This window comes from Diorhabda carinulata, chromosome 11 (genome assembly GCF_026250575.1).
Source record: "Diorhabda carinulata isolate Delta chromosome 11, icDioCari1.1, whole genome shotgun sequence".
Classification (NCBI taxonomy): Eukaryota; Metazoa; Arthropoda; class Insecta; order Coleoptera; family Chrysomelidae; genus Diorhabda; species Diorhabda carinulata.
The window spans coordinates 6,805,174-6,826,403 of record NC_079470.1 but is presented as its reverse complement, the minus strand read 5'-3'; the positions used below and the strand labels follow the sequence as shown (position 1 = coordinate 6,826,403).

The window sequence follows — 21,230 nt, the reverse complement described above, 5'->3', positions numbered from 1 at the left end:
AAGAAAACTTATAATTTGATCACCTAAAAAAGGTGGGTTTCTATCGCTTTTGGTACCGCTCCTTTGAGCTTCACGAGCAGTTAGAACAGGCGCCGCGTCTATAGCTTCAGCCATCAATAAAGCAAAATCTGATCGAGCAAGTCTTGAAGAACAAAAACGTCATGATCAGGCGATGGAAATGAAGGCTGAAGTATTGCGCAAAAGAAAGGCACTATATTTGAGACCATTCAGAGGACAAGGTAAGGAATCAAAAAACTAAAGCTACCCAATCGGGCATTAACTGATAAAGATTTGCGAAAATATGTTGAATATTTATAAGAGATACTTTACCTAAAAAAAATCAACAAAAGCGAGTGCGGAATACTAAACACTGGACATCACTGGACTGCTTATTTGAAAATTGGAACTCAAATTATCTACTTCGACAGTTATGGCAATTTACCACTGCCAACTGAATTGATGAATTATTTCGGAAGAATGTACAGATATTTTACAATTATGATGTAATCCAAAAGAGATCTTATGAATGAGAACAAAGCTACAGCCTTAATCCCTCTATTTATTTGGTTGATGAGTATGAAAAAGGTCTGACCAATTTTAGTACATTTATCTATACCAAATATCGATGAAACGAACAATTTCTTTGAATGTGGGAAACTAGAAAATATACCACTGGGTGCTTATGAATTAAAGTCTAAAGTTTTGAACACTCATATGAAAAGCATAAAGAAAGAGACAAATATTGAAATAAATCATTAATAATCGTCAGAACGTTGTAATTCCTGCTATAGTTTGATCTAGAAGAAGTCCTGTCACCAATAGAATACGTTTGAGATGTCATAGCTCCAACTACCAAAGCTACTTAACCCACTACAACAACTAAATTTGGGGTCAAGATCTAAATACGAATGTTTCAGTTGTTCTATAACCAACCTTAGAAAACTGAATAATAATAAGTTCATTTTAAAATTAGATAATCAAATTTTTAATTAATTTCTTATATGGTATGCTATTTCATAGTAAATCCTAAATTATTTTCAGCTCTAACAGACAATCGTTGTTTTCTGGAAAATGGAGCATCTTCAGAAAACTTTTTTGTCGCCGAAGACCTTGAAGTGGGCTCTGTCATCGGCCAAATCCATGTACACGGTGACCCAAGAAATGGAGGTTCTATTGGACTTCGTCTCAAAGAAAAAGATAGTCCCGTAGCTATCATTCCTGGTACGAAAAATTTAACATTACGCAAATCACTTGATAAAGAAGGAGTAGGAGGACCATCTTCAGTATTTGTAAATTTAATATGCGAAAGAATAGGTGAGTTTAATCAACGCTTTATCTTAACATTATTTATACTGAACACACTGTTTAAACTACCACTACACAACACTCACTCACCAAACTTCCAATTGTTATAATAAGCATGAGTAACAGTCCTAAAAAAAAGTAAAACAAAATAAGAGATGTTTGGGATTTTAGTGGATTTTAGGAGGGGTTTCCTTTCGTGTGGCATTTGCTCAATGCATGTGTGTCCATCTACTATGTCTCCTGGAATTAATTATTGACCGAAACAGCTTTTCGAAGGTATTTGGTTGCTGGTGTGTGCCATGGCGGATACAGTTGCGGTAGTATTATTCCTTGTCGCTAACTATTTGGCTGATGAGCGCGTTCACTAGAATATAATTATTATATTCCAAATAGCAACATTACATGGGCAAAGACATTCCTGTAATTAGTTGATAATATGTTCAATTTAAAGGTGAGATAAAAGGGCAGCGCTATCGATTCATGAATTAAAAACAACTGTAATTGATTTAGAAGAATGAGAAATGATTTTCTATTCTATCAGAGAGTAATGTTCCTCTTTTAATAATTGAATAGGAATGTATGAATTAAATGGATAATTGAAAAATTGAATTTCCGTTTTTAAGAAAGATGATTCAAAATCTCCAATGGTCCAAGTTAGTTCTAATAGATGTTTTGATACTTTCCTTTTGCTTGAAAGAATGGCACTCCAGGTAACTGTATGGTGTAAGATTATATGGTTTAAAACCGCCCGATTGCTTTGGAAGTTTAGGAGGTATTCGAATATTAGATGATGCCCTTTAATAATTAATTCTTCTACTAGATGCATCGATTTCTATAAAAGGACTTTTCATTTTAGTTCTCTTCATCCTCGTAACTCTAATACTCTTCTGATTAGGTATATATACTTTCACTTCTACTGAATTTTTGCCAAAAAATCGTCAATCTTATTTGATTAATTAATTCATAAAAATGTATTACAGGCACTCTCGATCCTGGTTTTGTTATTCCCATTAACGTCAGAGTAACCGATGTAAATGACAACGCTCCTGTTTTTATCAATGCTCCATATATTTTGAATATCTCAGAAGTGACAGTGGTGGGAACAAGAGTGTTACAGGGTGTTCATGCCGTAGACAATGATCAACAAGGTATTTTCTCAAGTGTTAAATACTCGGTGCTTCCGGGACAAAATTCGGACTTTTTTGAATTCGAAAATGAATTGGAAGGTACTTTAGTGTTGAAAAAACCATTAGATTATGAGAGTTTGAAAAGTTTCGATGTGCATATTCGTGCTCAAGATCACGGAGAGCCTCCGAAGAAGACTGACACTGTTTTGACAGTTAATGTAGTTGATGCCGATGATCAAAACCCAAAATTCCAAGATGACAGGTGAGTAAATTTATGAAGCGATAATAAAATAAAGAAACTGGACATTGTTTTCCCACGTAGAATATTTGTTCATGCTTTTCCAGTATCTATTATTTCATCTTTGGCTCTGTTATTTCTATATCTAAAGTCAGGACCTACATGTAGTCTTATCTCCTTTTTTTAATTTAAAAAAGGCATTTGCAGCAAAATTTCTGTATATTTTTTCTGTTAAGTAAATCAATTGACTAAGGGTGGATTTACTATTTTTGGCTATTCTTTTCCATCTTTTGCTATTTTCTTCTATCTCTGGATGTTCGCTTTACGTAGGTATTCTTCTACAACTGTTGTCCATTTCCTTCTTGTTTTCTTCTATTTTACTTATACCCCACTCCTCTTTCCAGTTACTTCTATTGTTTCTTAATCTTACTACTACTCCACACTCCAAATTTTTCTCTCATATATGTACGTTAATGGTTTCTAGGGTTTCAATGTCATTCATTTTTTAACATAAAATTATTGATTATGGTGCGATATCGATTTTCATTGCTTTGAACATGAACTCCAGCAGCAGCATCATATTTGGAAAAACGAATAAACTACATAAATTGGTGCATTTTTCTGGATCTAATGGAGTCAATAGGGTCTGTTGTGAGTTCAGAGCTTAATCAGCGAAAAGCTGGCGCATATGACGGTCTCGTGTCTTCAACACCTGGCACCAAATGGATCTTATAATGGTTTAGGTTGATATCTTTACGTAAAATGTAGTGGACAAACAGAGCCTCAAGTCTTATGAATGACTATTAATCAAAAAAATTGTATCTTCTTCAATGTTTCCAGCAACGACATCCTTCTCAGTACGTGTTTTCATTCTGGTCATAAATTGCGTGGTTTGATGAGTGATTATCAGAGTAAATCTGGATAATATGGTAACATTATTGAAGGGACACGATTTATTCACGATTTTTCGCTAAAAATACTGATCAAAAATGTGAAAAAGTCAGTTATTTTAAGAATTAACCTTTTCTGTCGTAAATTTTAATTCAGAGGAACAATAAAAGGTAATAGTTGTCTCAACACCAATAGTTGCCAATTTCCAAATGTTCTATAGAACAGTTAAAATATTTTAAAATGTTTTCGCAGATACACAGCTGTTCTTCCTGATCCTCCTAAAAAAGGTTCGCTTCTTATAATAAAACCGAGAGATATACGAGCCGTTGATCAAGACTTAGGAATCAATTCTCCAGTTTATTATACTTTCAACGAAGTCGGTGTGGAATATACACTTTTCAAATTGAACAGAGTTGCCGGTAAAATCAGTTTAGCTAAAGATTTATCTGAGAACGATCTACCATATCCAGTAACTTTAGTTATCCGGGCCACACAACAAGACAATCCAGATAGATATGCTTTGGCTACATTGACAGTAAGTTCATATACGTATTTTATATAAAGTAAATTAGTTAAAAACACTATCTTTTATAAGGAATGTTTCATTTATAGGTATCAAGATACATCGCGAAAGGAATTAAATTCCTTCATAGCACATTTTATGTCAGAATATCAGAAGCTCTTCCGACAGGTGCTGTTGTTGCAACTTTATCTAATAACAGACCTGGTGAACAGTTGAGATATTTCGTTTCCGATCAAAATATTTTGAAAACGTTCAGTTTAAACACTAAGGGAGAACTATCTTTAAAAAAGAAATTGAGCTATGAAGATAGACCGGAATATTATTTCAAAGTTTTTGCAACGGATGGAATCACTGTAAGTATAATATGTAAACTGTTTCTTGTGACCTTCGTTATTTCGTCAACTAGCAACTTTAAGAAAATATCCTAAAACTCGTCAATTTTTTATTTTTAAACAAGCTATTCATTAAGGATAACTTTTAATTTTTGACGTCATCTATTATTCCCATAAATTACAACGACACCCAAATTAAGTGTTCAAATTCTTCACCTTCGTTTAAAATACTATGAGAAAGATGTGCGTCAACTTTCTTCGAACCTTCCCATAACTTTAGGAGTTACTCGTATTTGTGCAACCTCAATATCTTTGAGTTCAATTATATTTTGTGGTTTATTTTGGTCAAATTCACTCTCAAAGTATCCCCATAAAAAGAAATCGAGAGGAATCAAATCAGATGACTTAAATAGACATTCTATTACTCCTTTTCGACCTATCCACCTATTTGGAAAGATGTTGTTCAAGTAGCTGCGAACCAAGACAGCAAAGTGTTGATGCACTATTTTGCTGCAGTCATAAATGTTTTCTGTTTGGAAACAACCGATTCAATTTTTGAAAAATTTCTAAATATCAAGTTTTTTTCGAAAAAGTATGGTCCAATAATCCTATTATCTGTTATTCCCGCCCAAACATTAAATTTCTCTGGGTTTTGAGTACGGTACTTTGGCATCCAGTGTAGATTTTCCGTAGCCCAGTACCGATAAGTTTGACGATTGACATGACCGTTAAGTATATATGTAGCTGTGACCCCACACCTTGGTATTATAGAAAAACGAGCCTAACCCTGATTTTCAACTGACTTTGACGTGGTTTCTTCTATCTCGACTAATTTTTGTAGCGATATTTGCTAGAGTTTTTCGAGGTTTGAAGTCATATTCACAAATCGAGTCTCGTCACCAGTAAAGATGCGTTTCATGAATGTATATCTTTTAGAATAACTCTATCATTGACGCACTTCATATTCAAAACATTAACCAAAATGTACTGAACATAATTTTTTTGATGTTATCGTTATTAACAGACGTGCATGGATAACTCGAATCAGTTTTCAACGACCTCACTGAATATTTTGTGTCATTCCAATACTCGCGTTTGCGACTCCCTAAAACAATTCTGCAGCACTTTCAACGATTCCATAATCCTAATTCCATAAGAAACGAATATCCAAGTACCTTTCTGATTCGATTTACACGAGCAGTATAAATACACCAGTATAGGTCAAATTTGATCACGTTTTTAATTATTTCAGAACGATTCCAGCGCTGTTAACATTTCTGTAGAAAATGTGAACGAATGGGAGCCAAGATTTCGTTATCCACACTACGAATTTTTCATAACTGGACACCCTGATGAATTATTAGGAAGGATAGAAGCAGCTGATGGTGATAAAAACGACAAACTGTCTCTTACTCTAAGTGGTTCCAATGCCTCCATGTTTACTATTTCTCAAAATGGGGAGTTAAGACTGAAAAACGTAAAAGGTAAGCCAATAAAAAGCATCTAGTCCACAGATAAATGAAGCGACCGTGTACTTATTTAGAACCTTGGTTGAGTTCACTTGTTCAATTTCAGTTGTAACCACTGATATACAACTTAAAAACACAACTATAATTAAGTTGGATTTTTTGTAACCATCGGTGATATTCATACTGAACACTCTGTTGACACTACCACTACACCAACACTCATAGTTACACTGTCTGACGCGCGTTTACTTTCAGTCTCTGAAGACGATAACTTGGTTATCGAAACGCGCATCAGATAGTGTAATTGTGAGTGCTGGTGTAGTGGTAGTGTAAACAGTGTGTTCAGTACAACTATAATTGATAAAAAGGAAAGATCGAATTAATGGCTCATTATTCACCCGATTCATAGCGTAATAACTGTTTCTTGTTTCCCATTGTCAAATGAAAGATGCGCGAACCGCGATTTTTATCACTTTAAGAAGCTGTTAAAGACTTTCAAAACTATGTTTTTACGATATCTTCAGAGGGAAAAAATATTTTCTTCAGAATGGCTTAAGCGTATGTGTAGACATCAGAGCGAATATTTCGTAGAGCAATAAAACACTATTTGTTTCTTTCTAATTTTTTGTGAAAACTTAAAAGATGACCCTCTTATTATGTTTGTTGATTGTATGAAGTTGAAAAAAAAGCGGAAAAGTAACTTTTTAAAATACACGGGTTTCCTTTTTTCTATAAAATTTATTATTTACCCTGAAATATTTTGTAATATTTTAAAAAATTTCAAACGTAAGATTTGAATTCAACTATAGCTGGGGTAATGACCTCTGAACTATTATAAAAAAATTTATTCCATTAAAATCTAGTAAATTTTATTTTCCATTGGTATAGTGTATATTATATATTCCATTCATTTGGTCGTTCGTTACAGTTTTTTTCTTTTCCGCGTACATTGATAATGAAAGTTTTCTCCCTCGTTCAATCACTTAACCGGCGTACACGCTGAACAAAACATCACCAGACGACAATAGCGTGACTATCCACCTACAAAAACGACAGGCAGCAGTAGCTGGACCGTCGGGATCACCAGTTATGGATGCTTATTTCCGGGTGTGCGAATAACGTGACTTTCGCTAGGTCTTGCTTTGTCTTTTCGAATGCCTGCGTCGCTTCTGGAGTCCATTGTATCGTAAACTTTCCTTAGAAGTCTCCCTTTAGCATCTCGTTCAAAGGAGCTAGCGTGTGCTCTGAGTTGCATACCAGTTCAGTAAAAATTCAACATGACGAGTTATTGACGCAACTGCGGTCGCTGGTAATCGAGGTTGGTCTGTACTTTCTCTGTCGGTGGCTTGATACCGTAGTTTTTGATGGCGTAACCGAATAACGTGGCTTTCGCTAGGTCTTGCTTTGTCTCTTCGAATGTCTGTGTCGCTTCTGGAATCCATTGTATCGTAACCTTTCCTTTGAGTCTCCCTTTAGCATCTTGTTCAAAGGAGCTTGCATGTTTGTTGTATGCTGCATACTAATTCGGTCAAGATTCAACATGCCATGGTATTCACGCGGCTGTTTGGCGTCGTTGTTGATGGCGAACCACGGTATACTAATTCGTTCACGCCGAATTCGTACTTTTTCCGAATCAAATATCGAACGTCGAGATCTCAGCGAAGTTGTCCGTTTCCAGAAACTTAATTCGCGCGACTTAGTTTAATCTTTTGATGTGTAGATTTTTGTGTCTATAGTTTTGTTGATCTTTTATAGTACATTCAAGTTAACAAATTTTGTTTATTATGCTACCTCGTCACCCACCATCCTCGACCAGAAAACTAGCGCCCATATATCTTTGAATTGGAAAAAATCAAATTAACTTATAACCTTGCACTGCCCTGTAGAATGGACGTTTTTTGTGAAAAATAATAAACTATCCTTTTTTGAAACAAACAAATATTCAACTGTATAAAATTTGAATAAATGATTCAGTATAGAATCATATAAAATCTCCAAAAAGTCTTCGTGGTAATCAATAAAAAAATTATTGGAAATCAATGCCAGTTCAAGAAATTATACAGTTTTGTTTAAGAAAGTGCATTCTAAACATCGAGTTTATTAAATATATCCAATAAAGATATCAAAAAGCATTGAAGGAAGCATTTCGAAAGAGCTGATGAGCCTTAGTTTTTGGTTGTTGACTGTAGTTCACATTTTCTTTCAAAAAATGAAATCTATCATTTGATTGATGAGATTCTAAGATATTTTCGTTTTCAAGAATAACGCTTTTGGATATATCTATAGCTCTACATTTACCAATATCATTATTCTTATTTGAATCTTTTTAGAGAGATAAATAGTTTTATTACGCATTTCATTTTTACACGAAAACATCCGTAATGATTCTAGAATGTACTTAAACACGAAAATCTTTCATTTATATAACGTTGTTTTCTAGATAATGTAGGGATGGTTAGTTTCGCAGTAGTAGCAACAGATAACGGAAGACCGCCCAGATCTTCTTCAGTACCAGTTACAGTTCATTTTCCAGATGTCGGGGACAAATCAGGAGTTTTCGCTAGTAAGAAAAATGGTAGTGCGTCTCTTCTTTTGGCCGGCCTTGGTGCAATATTATTAGTTTTATTATTTGTAGTCGTCCTACTCGTAGCATATATTTGTAAAGTGTAAGTATATTAAATTAAAATACTTCATAATTACTGTCTTCTGAAATTACAGTTACTCAAAAATTCACGATAAAGTTTAATCAGTTCCACATTAATTTTCAAAACATATGCAATGTTTATCATTATTTAAAGTACTTAAAATTACAACTAAAATAGAGAAAACGTTTAGAAACGATTTACATAGGAGCAAGATAAGGTTAAGGGGACCTCCATTTTCCTCTTGATCATAAAAATTTTATCTATTAATTTTTTTATATGTAATTACCGTTGAATAGTTAATCCCTAGAAATATTTTGAAAAATTTTGATTTTAACATTTTTTTATAATGAAGAATATTAATTATAAAATCTTTCCTCATTGAAAAGTTTCATGGTTTGATCTTCTCTCCCATCCTAACTCTGTCTGTTTTCCTCCAAAAATTCTTCTTAATATTTTTCTCTCCCAGATATCCAATCTTTGTTTGGTTTTATTTGTCATTACCCAAGTTTCACAGATGTAAGTCAGGGTCTCAACATTGTCTTATAAATTCGAGCTTTCGTAGATCTGAATATCTCTTTCGATGTTAATATTCTTCTAACGCTGCCTGTAGGTACAGCTATTACTTTTGGCAATTCTTAGTTCGATTCCCTCTTCTTCTTGGCTTTTATTATTTAGTAGTACTCCCAGATACATGAAATTTTCTACCTCCTCGAATTCTATCAGCATTCCATTATGTTTATGAACTTTGTCTTATATCCACATTTATTTTTCATTTCCATAAACTTTGTTTTGTCAAAATTGAAGTGTAGGTCTACTTCTTCTGCTGCTGTTATTAGTTGTTCTGTCAAATATCATGCCCTTTCAGTTGATATTGGTTCTTCTTATTATGCCTTCCAAAGCTAGATTAAATATTACCGTTGATAGTATCTGTGTTGGTATCTCATATTCATAACAACCAGTAATCAGCTGTTTTATTATAAAGATTTGATCGGATGTTCCTCTACCTCTTCTAAATCCTCCTTAGTACTTTCCTAATAATTTTTCTGTATATATTTCCAATCTTCTTTTTTTGTCAAATATGTTTCATATTATTTATCATCTCTTTCATCTTCAGCAAGTGCATATAAAACAAAACTGACTACCACTCTCCATCCCTGTACCGAAGATACAAGACTGTCGTGGACAGCATCGAACAAAGAAGCAGCAATTCTTCCTGGGGATGAAAGGGTGACATACAAAAATTAATTAACAAGACATGCAAAACATATAACAAAAAAGGTTTTCTTATTAAAAAATGGAATCAAATATTCTCCAAAGACGTTGAAATATTCTCTACTATTCATTCGCGTTGACTTGTACGCTAACGACAGTTCAAACCCTAAAAGTGCCACTTCCAAAATACTGAGGACCGTTCCTTAAATCGCGCCATTGGCAGTTGGAAGTCATCAGGATTATCGAATTTGAATTCTGTCTTAGAAGAAAAGAATTTTAAAAATAAAATATTCTAATTTTCTGGTGAAACTTTCCAGTTGCGGTCCATTATCTGGTGCGTAAACTGCAGCCTGGCAACTTTATAACATGGTCACGACGAACTTTTGATCCGTGATGTACTCATTTTTGTTCAATATTTTTCTAATCCTCTACCGCGAAATATGTCAAAGTCATGCTTGCTACTGCACTAATTCCTCAAGTTTTTGGTTAAATTTTCTATTCTTCTTTTGTATTTTAGCCCATAAAGACATTTTCTACAAGATATTTTCAATCTGACTATAACAAGGTTGTGATAATTAATAATGTACCAAACCCAATAGTAGTTTCTCTTCGAAAAAAATATTTTTGAAATAATCACGTGCGGCTTCTTAATTATTACATATTTCATTTATTATTATATTATAAAGAGGTTACATAGAAAGCTCAGCTAGTTAAGTAATTCTTCTTTCCCCTATAACTTGTCTACATAATTATCCAGTTATCGAATATACTTTGCATAAGACATGTAAAATATTTAAAATTATATTTTAGAAAGCGATCTCCAAGATCAGATACTTCAACTTTACAATCTGAACGGGATAAAAATGGTTTGAAGAAAATTACCAGTCCAATGTTTGGAGATTGTTCTAGACCACCAACTGCATCCGCATTGGGAGGTATACCAAGTGATATTAGATCGAAAATTCCAAGTCCTAAAGTTCATCCTGCTCCACAACCTCCTCTATGGGCATCTGATTGTTCGAGAGCGAAGAAATTAAGTTGGGGAGATGATAAAGTATGTATATGGAAATAAATGTAATGATACATTTTGGATCTATAAGGTTTATTCATCCATTTGTTGTTCCGTCTGGATTATAAAGATACTGTGCAAAGTTTTTTTTTTATTTTTTACAATAAGATATTAACCAAATCAAATCTTACGTTCAATAGAGGGATAGGTAGTAGTATTTTATATGAACCGTGACATTTTTTTGAAGCGGGAAATGCATTTTTTAATTCTCTTATTTTTTTCCGTATGACATATAACTTGGAAGTAATTTCCCTATATAACTACGAAGCTATTGGATTGATTGTTAATGTAAAATCGAAACCACGTGAAAAGTTAGTCGGGAAAAAATGATAACACGAATTAGCTTGTTTTCAAACGCATTGACGGCATGATAGGTGATAATTTTAGAGGAGCAGAAATGGTTTGTGAAATATCAAAAAAAACGGAGCATCATCCGAGCTCTTCATCATGAGTCCCTCTTTAGGATACCCCTGCAATTATTTCAAGACCTTCGACATTTGTGAGGCTTGCAGATCGATTTAAAGACTACTATATGCCACTCCGGGAAATGAATATTTTGGTGATTAAGAGGCAACTATATTTCTACAGGATTGATTAAGCTTATGTCAACTTCAGTAATTAAATTGTTCACTTCGTAATGGGTATTTTATATACATCTAATCAATAGAAATCATACAAAAAATATATATTAAATTTGTAATTGATAAGTTTCCTGGATATCTTTGGAGCTCGACTCTCAATCATATTCTGAAGATACTTAACTCAATACAGAAAACAGCAGCTCATCTTATTGGCAAACCAGAGTTGACCAGGAAATCTGGACAGCTTAGAGCCGACCAGACTCTATTTTACCGATACTATCAAGGCAAATGCTGTCCCGAGCTGTTAAACGTAATTCCAATTAGAGCAGTATTTGCAAGTCGTACTCGAAAGGCCGACGTGGCTCATAAACAAGTTCGCCAGAACTTAACGGGACTCACTTCTTTGGAGAAATGCAACCCTGTCGAATCATTTATCAAAGCGCACCTTTCTACAACACTACAGCCTACAGAAGTTCAAAATTAATATCCACAGGTATCTCCACACGGCAGGCACCACTCGAATTATTCGAGTGTAAAAGGGTATACCATCTTGGGCTTGCGTTTTACATAAAAAAATCTCTTTAAGCAAGTTGTAACTACGTTTTTTGTTGCTTTATTGCTGTAGGCACCCGAATAAATAGTTTTTCAGATGTTTTCAAGGAAGTATTAGCACACTGGGGAACTATACATCACTTACAAGTTGTCAAAGATATTTTATAACCTAAAAGCAAATAAAACACTAAATAAAGCCGTTAACTTTGTACAAGCTCATTATTCACTGACATGGGATTACTTTTAATGTAAATAACGCAATATTTGTTCCCCAAATCAATATTGAGGCTGCTTGTAACGTCATCATAAAATGACCTTTGAGATTTCGTTGTTTTTCATGAACACAATAGTTAATCTAAGACGTCAAAATAACAGCTGTAGGGTAAACAATTGACTTTCTTATATGTACCTGTGTTAGCTTTTCTTAGTTTTTTTTCAGTAGCGAGAGTTGTTTTGTATTATTTTTTCTTTTGTGATGTTAAGAAGACTCCACAGAAACTTTTTTAGATCTACTTCAATGAACTAATACAGCTGAAACCGCGTATTTTTTCAAATATTTCACTAAATTTATAATACTTAGTTTTTTGGAAATTAATTTCAACAGTTGGGTTTAAATTTTTTTAATCAGAGTGTGTACTTTTGAAGGTTGCTTAAGTTTAAGTGATAACTAAGTCGCATCTGAGTAGTACAAGGACAAACTTAAAGCTTGAGGACTTCAAAAGAATAAAAATCCTAACTTTTCCTTCCTTATTGATCTTTGAATCCGTTTGCCTAATTCGTAAGCACGCTGCTCCAATTTCAGAAAGATCGTTGCATGGCTATCCACTTAGGAACGCGGTGCACGACCTTTACCTACATACTCCACGTTCAGAATTAGTTAAAGGCTCAATATTTTATAAAGCAAAAAGATGCACAATCACTTGCCAATTGAAATCAAATCGATATTATCTTTTCCCGCATTCCGAAATAATTTGAGGGCATATTTACTGGAAAGTGCCTTCTACTCTGTAAACGACATATATTCTAATAATATATATATATTCCGGGCATGCTGCATATTGGTTTAACTTTTGCTATGGAATTATATACCAATTATTACCTATTACTATTACTTATAATTTTGTTACTCATTGTGTTTTCTTCTGTATATTGAAATTTTATTTTATTTGTACCTTTATTTATTTTGAAAATACCAGGAATGATAATGGCTCCAGGTTGATAGATGTCTGTCAACATAACTTACTAAGAATAATGAATGGGTATTTTAAACATAAGGAAATACACACATATACATGGACGCAAATAACTAGAAATCTAAGATCAATAATCGACTATCTTATAATGAAACAAAAAACGAAGATAAAAGTGCACAATGTCAGAGTATATCGATCCGCAGAATGTGGAAGTGACCATCATCTGATAAAAGCTAAGTTAATAATGCCAATAATCAAAGACAACAAACAAAAGAATCAACTGCAAAACAGTAAAGATTTAACAGATATAGATATACCAAACTATAATATAGAAAGCCTTATGAACGAGAGCACAAAATTATTATACCAACAAAGACTGGACCAAAACCTCCCACAGGAGTACGAACAAGAACCAACAGACAATCTTACCAAAGTAGTAATTGACAGCATACACAAAGCAGCCAAAGAAGCCTTAGGATATAAAGAAATGAGAAAGAGAACACGAAATTATTGGTGGACTAAACAACTGCAAAATTTAAAAGAACAAAAACAACGATTGTATCATACCTGGCTAAGCACTAAAAAAGCAGAACATAGGGAACAATATAGTGAAGCTGTATCAAAATTTAAAACCGCTGCGATAGAGGCCAAAAACCTCAGCTGGGAAAATAAATGCAAGGAATTGGATACCTATTTAGGAGGACGCCAATCCAGGGAATCGTGGAGATTTATAGATAATGTTAGATCTGGCAGAAAAGAAAATATCCCAATAGGCACCATATCACCAAATAAATGGCAAGACTATTACCGCTCATTACTCAGAGAACAGAGATCTGAATATAGTAACATGCCGGCTGAAGACATACGGATTACAGGTGAACCAATAAAAATCAACGTAGAAAAAACAAAGAAAGCTATAACACTACTTAAAAATGGGCGCGCTCCTGGTCCAGAGGGAATACCTGCAGAATTAATAAAAGCAGGAACAAATAGGCTGTTTAATATCCTAACAGAAATTATCAATAGACATCTAAATGGAGAACCAATACCGCAAACGTGGAAAGAAGGATGGATCACGTCCATATACAAGAAAGGAAATAAGGAAGACTGCAATAATTATAGGGGCATTACAGTGACTAGTACGCTCAGTAGGTTATACGGAAAAATAATAAAGGAGATCATTTGTGAAGAATATCACCCATACGAATCCGAGGAACAAAACGGCTTCAGAGCAGGTCGATCGACGATAGATAGTATTTTCTGTCTATCACAAATAATCGAAAAGAGAACCGTAAGATCACAAGAAGTGCACCTACTATTGGTAGACTTGAAGAAAGCGTATGACACAGTACCTGTCTCAAAATTATGGGAGGTTCTGGAAAGAACGAGCATAAATACCACTCTAATAAAGGCTATAAAAGAACTATACAGAGACACAACAGCAAAAATAAAAATAGGTAACAAGGTGACAGACGGCTTCAAAACAACCAAAGGCTTGCGACAAGGGTGTTGTTTATCCCCAACTCTGTTCAACATATACATAGATGAAGCCCTAAGAATTTGGAAGAAAAAATGTAAAGGAATGGGACTAACTATTGGGGAGAGCACCTTGTATACACTACACTATGCCGATGACCAGGTAGTGGTAGCACAGGAAAAAGAAGATCTGGAGTACATGTCTAGAAAACTTATAGAAGAATACCAAAAATGGGGTCTACAGGTTAGCACGGAGAAGACACAATACATATGTATAGGATCAGAAGATTCACCTGGGGATTTAGATCTAGAGGGAAAAATAATTAAAAACTGTAAGGAATGCATATACCTAGGTGTAAAACTAACAACAACAGGACGAAACGAGGAAACAATTAGGGACAGAATAACCAAAGGAAGAAAAGTAATAAGAGCCCTGAACTCAGTGCTGTGGCAAAAGAATATTAGACCAGAAACAAAAAAGAGAATATACAACGCCATTTTACAACCAATAATTACATATAGCTCCGAGGTTTGGCAACTTACAGAAAAGCAAAAAAATAACTTAAATGCAGTGGAAATGGATTTCTGGAGGAGAGCAGCAAGAATATCTAGAACGGAACATATAAGAAACGAGGAAATAAGAAGACAATTGAAAGTAGAAAGAACTTTAGTAGAAGATATAGAAAAGAAACAGTTGATTTGGTACGGACACGTTAAGAGAATGGGAAGAGAACGACTACCAAGAATAATATTAGAATGGACCCCCACAGAAAAAAGAAAGAGGGGAAGACCACCTAGAACATGGCTACAAGGAATCACTAGAGCAATGTCCGAAAGGAACCTAGCAGTCGACGACTGGCAAGATAGACAGGCCTGGAGATTAGGAACCCAAAGGCGTATAACGCTATAAAAGGGGATATATATATATTTATTTTATTATTTTTATATTTGTTTTTTAGTTTTTACAAGCTTTTGTCTATAAATTGTAACAATTTTTTGACAATAAAGCTCTCTCTCTCTCTCTCTCTCTCAAAAAGAGCTTTTGTAAAACTTTTACTTATTTTCCACCAGTTTCCAATATACTTGCTTTTCAGTCTCTATTTACGCTTTTGTTTACACTAAGCACAACACAAAGCTAAGTTTCCGGGAGGAAATTCCACGGCGGCCATTTTAAAATTAGTTTTGATAAATCGTTAGATTGCTCAATAAGGAATCCCGGCCTATAAAAAAGAAGAAAAACTGCCACAAATGAGTTTTTTCGACGAATTCCATTTTTGTCATCCACATTGTCAAAGTAGTTATTAGTGTTGACGTTTATGTGATTTTGAAAATACAAAAAGTGATAGAAAATATGGTTAAAAATGTGAAAAATAAACCGAAAACAAAATCTGAAAGAGACGCTAATACAACGGACACGGAATTACCCGAGACCCGATTAGTTAAAGTAAACTTTGGTAAACCTGTATTGGATATACAATTTCGAACGATCAAAATAGTAACGTTTATAACTATAGTTTTACTCATAATGAGTGTATTATTTGCTTTACAATTATTTCGTAGTGCAATTGATATCGCTAACCATTTGGGTTATTTTATAAATATGGTTGCTACGGGGGAAGGAACTAAGCTGCCGATTTTTCAATCCATCCCACCACTATTCACGGTTTTTGTAAATATTGCTTCTGGTTTCTTTCTCTTTAGATTATTTAGAAGAGAAGCTCAACCGAAGCTAAACAATATTTTATTTTTATTGATCATTATTCACATCGTATTAATATTTGTTACATTTATTATATTATTTATTATTATGGGGCACATTTATGGTAACAATTCTGGTATTCATGATGGTATAGTTGAGGCTATGAATAATTATTCTAGTAATTCTGCATTTAAGAGACAGATTGATAGGTAAATATTTATTAATCTCTACTTTTGTGTAATAAGGGACAAGTTATATGAGAATAATTGCTCCAGTGTTTGCTTTCTCTATTTAGAGAGAGAGAGAGAGAGAGACCAATTGTGAGGACTATGGTGGATTGGGGAACAATGTGAATTTCAAACCATTTTTAACGTCGTATGACACTTCTTTAATAGGACAAATAATGTTTCATACAGTTCTTAATATTCTTCCATTTACCAAGTAGTTAATGAATAATGTAATGTTTTTCTTTATTTATTTATACGATTTCTATTCGTGGGGTGTAGATATTGTCCCTCACGTTCATAATTTATTCCAATAGTAAACACAACACTTAACTAACTTATTATAATTCACTAATCACTATAACTTAATTTATTTAAATTCTTCGATTATTGCTAATTAGTTCTATTTACTATGACTATTTATTATAAACCGAACTAAACTACGCTTCAGAAACTCATTATATGTATCCCAAAATAATTCTAAAATATATAGAATAACAAAGAAACAAAACAAATGAATAAATAGACCTTCCTAGGAATTATTCAAAAGAAATAATGTAAATAAACCGCTTGCTATAGAAACATATAAAAACAAAGATCAAACCAATTCCGGGTGTTCCATCAAAGGCCGAATTTCAGAATTCCACTATATCCAAGCAGGACCGGCTCCAGGGCGGAGATGAGTTCGTACTAATAATATACAAATAGAGAGGCTATAACCTAACTAGACAATTGTTACGCTTTTGCTTCGGGCAGCTTAAGCCGGGTCTACTCCAGTCAGATTCGATGGTTTATTAGTGAATCCAGGTTTCATCTATGGTCATATATCAAAACGGTGCGTCTTCTGGACGATCTGATCGTTGGGAATCATCGGTGGTTATACGAAAATGAACACAAAAATTAGGTAGCTGTTGTATGGGATTTAGTACTTCAACGGGAAAAATTGAGAAAGTGGTTCGCTAGACCCGGGACATTTTTTTGAGTGATGAAATTATTTGACCCAAAAATAACAAAAATTGGGAGCAGATTTTTTTCAAGAAACCTAGAAATAACTAATAACTTTTAAATATTTCCTCACTTAATCACTTAATTCAATGTATGTATGTATTAATCCAGGATCTCTGGTACATTTCTGACCTTGATTACTATCAAGCCAATTTTTCGTGAGTAGCTTCATTTTGATAAGACGCCCAACAATTTCGTGTAAAAAATTCTCGATTGTGGTAGCTAAAAGAGGTAACCAGAATACAATATGTCGATTTGATGATGTCCAATAGAATATTAGGGACTTTATAGAATATTAGTTGTTCAATTGAAAGAGGAAATCACAAATCAATAGCTTTATATGTAAAAGAAAAAAATTGTCCTCGGCCAATGCAATGCGTCGTTAAAAATGATTTTAAATTCACATTGTTCACCCTTTTTCCGTAGTGATCAGATCACAGGAGGATCCTTTGATGATATCATTAACACTTTTGTTGATTAGAAAGCCCAGAAAAAGCAATTTTAATAATAAACATTTGCCATTTGCTATTAATTTGCCACGGGCCTCGAAGTGTATTGTCTAACTACTACTGGCTGTTTTCAAACCTAAAAAAATGCTTCAGAAACAAATCATTCAAATAAGAAAATCAAATTTTTAAATTGAAAAAAAAATCATTCTAAAAAAACACCGAAGAAAGATTTTGTAAACTTTGGAATGATTGTCATTCTCGAAGTAAACTTGGAATGATTGTTCATTTTAGAAGTAAAGTATCTTGATGAATAAAACAAATTTTTTTTTTTAAAATTCACAAGACCAGTGACTTATTCGATGTATTTCGTTTCATTACACACTTTTAAAAAAATATGTTAGTTAAAAACTTGTTTTATAGTGAATATCTTATAAGATTTTCAATGTTGTAAAAATGTTATAAGGTTAATTATCTCAAATTTCCAACAAAAGTCAGCTTATAAGGGTTGAGAAAACGATATCTTCTTGAAAGCCAATAGAATGTGGAGTGCCCCAAAGCTCAGTACTAGGCCTTATTTTGTTTCTTCTGCTTATAAACGACATCGTCTATCTAGACATCAGTGGTAAAATATGTCTATTTTTTAGTTTTTACTACAAATTGTAACAATTTTTTGACAATAAAGCATTTCTCTCTCTCTCTCCTTCTCTTTAAGGTAAATGCGAAGCCTTCCATCCATTTCTGGCTCCGTTGTCAAATATATTTATTCTAAATTGTGGTATTAAATTTCAAAATCAAAATAGAAATGCGTTCATATTTCTAAGAAAGTTATACAATTTGAACGCTAATTCTTTACATTTAAATGAGTCAAATTTGATAACAAAGAGTTATTTGAAAGGTTGCAGATTGAATTCCAATGTTGCGGAAGCAAAAAATATGACGAATGGTATTCCATAGAATGGTACGATACAAGCTTAATAAAAACATCCAAGAGAGTGAAAAGGAAATCTGATAACAAAAAAATTGGTTCGTCTACGGAATATTTTTGCGAAAGTTGTCAAGCAGATGAGGATATCTCTGACAATTCTTTGGATACCGAGAAAAAATCCAAAGGACAAATTCTAAATAAAGGTAGTACATCTGGTCGGAAAGTTACCGAGACTCCTTCAAATACCCGATCAAGTACTTTTCGTTCAACTACTTCTCATCGTAAAGTTGATTCTAGTAAAGGCAATACTCCATTTAGGTTTGTTTTTCATTACTAAGTATACAAAATCCAAGTTACTTTATAATTTTAGCTGTTGTTCGATATCTTCGTTGTTTCCTTGTATCCATCACAATATAGAAATCACAGGAAAGGGCTATTTGTACACCCCGGAGCAAAATTTGAGTATATCTACAGATGGATGTCACACAAAACTAACAAGGAAGACAATACAGGTTGGATGGAATATCATAGGAAATCTGATTCTTCTTATTTTACTTCAAATCGCTCTTATTATTGGATTGAGGATATTACAAACTGCCCATTTTGCTTCAAGTCAATTCCAAGGTCACAGTAGACCTTATACAATCTGGTTATTTGGCAAAGGAAGCGTGATTCCCAAAAATGCAATTGAGAAAGAAGTACCCCCTATACCTCCCATTCCTATTGATTTGATGAGTTGAAATTATTAAAAATAGGTAGACGAAATAAATAATAACATTGACAATAATAATTTTAATCAATATTTGGTATAAAATTCGCGGTAAAAGATGTATATACAATATTAATTAATTATTTGTAACACCAGTAACATTATTTTTTTTTATATCTAGTATATCAATTTAATTGATTTTTTTCTAGACGGACGCTGAAAGCAACGAAAATATCACCGAAGCAGTAATAACTACTCCATCAACATTGCAAAGCAATACTAATTTAACAGTATACTTTTGATTTAACTCATTTTTTATATTTGTGAAATTTTGTATAATAATGTATAGGTCATAATATTGTAATTAAAGAGTTCAATATTTATTATGTTTGTTTCAATTTATCATCTATATATCGCAGTCGTACAGTTTGATGCGCCATCAATAGAAAAGTTTGGATGTTCATTGACAATCAATTCTCTCACTTAATATCACGTCTTCCTTTTTTTTTTGGAGCTATGACTCTGGGAGTCTTCCAATCTATCCATATGATCTCTCCAGTCTCTTCTCCCTCTGTCCTATTTGACCACATCTGCTACTTCAGCTACTGCAGCAAATTCTTAAGTTTCTCTAGTGACCTCTCAAAGTATAGCCTCTTTTTTCCTGAGGTATTCTCATCTCAGCTGTTCGCAGTAGCGTTTTGTAGTTGATGGCTATAGTTTTTTGTATCATGTGCCATGACGAGGTTTACATCGGTTTTATAAATTCTTAATTTGCTCTGAATTAGGTGTTAGCTCTTGTTCTTTTCGGGTATAGTGAGTTATTTTGTATTGTCTTTTGTTTTAAAGTGTTAAGAGGACTCCCTAGATACATTGCGGAGTAACTAATACAGTTGAAATAGAATATTATTGTAATTTTTTCTCTAGTCAGTGTGCAGGTAAGCTTTCAAGCAATCACAAAATTTAGAACACTTGTATTTATTTGGTGTTTAAATTACAGGAGTTTTTTGAACATTAATTTCCACTATTGTATTCAAATTTACAAAACAAAACAAAGTAAGGTTGTTTAGTGATAAACCAGTGACATCTGAAAGGTAATGGATAAACTTAAAGCTTTGGGTGGAGTCAACCCTTTCATTAGATAACAAGAGCTTTAGTCAGAATCCTGTTCCTTTATCACTAGTTTCCAATATACTTCCTTTTCAAACTAGATTTACTGCTTACCTACACTAAACACAATATTGCATAGTCGAACAACAAAACTACGTTTCCGAAAGAAAATTTCGTAACTATTTGATCCAACAAATAACTTCACTTGTAATATTGATCACATTCAGAGGAATCGTTCAGAGACACATACGCGACAAACTCAACAGGTTCTGGAGCGGACGCCATCTTTCAGAGCGCTTTTAATTTATGGTAGGTAGCGGTAGCGAAAGTGAAATTTGTTAAATCGACTGTGGTCTGTGATTAAGCTTCAAGTTGTAACTTTTCTTAGAAGGAAAATTATTGAATTCGTGTATAAAGAATTATTCTCTAAAATTTCGTTTTGATTGATTTTAATGACAATTTTTATATACATACATATAAAAGTGGGTGAGTATGAATA

The 21,230-nt window shown here is 33.5% G+C and overlaps 1 protein-coding gene across 1 annotated transcript in view; it reads left to right on the top strand.

Annotated features, from left to right (window-relative positions):
* Positions 1-20,007, top strand: part of LOC130899438 (cadherin EGF LAG seven-pass G-type receptor 2) — a 32,995-nt gene extending 12,988 nt beyond the window's left edge. Inside the window, exons 3-10 of the mRNA XM_057809372.1 lie at positions 1,042-1,314; positions 2,286-2,694; positions 3,814-4,096; positions 4,174-4,437; positions 5,669-5,900; positions 8,326-8,551; positions 10,553-10,796; positions 19,834-20,007. Coding sequence (XP_057665355.1) covers positions 1,042-1,314; positions 2,286-2,694; positions 3,814-4,096; positions 4,174-4,437; positions 5,669-5,900; positions 8,326-8,551; positions 10,553-10,796; positions 19,834-19,926 — 2,024 coding nt within the window. The 3' untranslated portion in view covers positions 19,927-20,007. The remainder of the gene's footprint in view (positions 1-1,041; positions 1,315-2,285; positions 2,695-3,813; positions 4,097-4,173; positions 4,438-5,668; positions 5,901-8,325; positions 8,552-10,552; positions 10,797-19,833) is intronic.
* Positions 20,008-21,230: the final 1,223 nt, after the last annotated feature.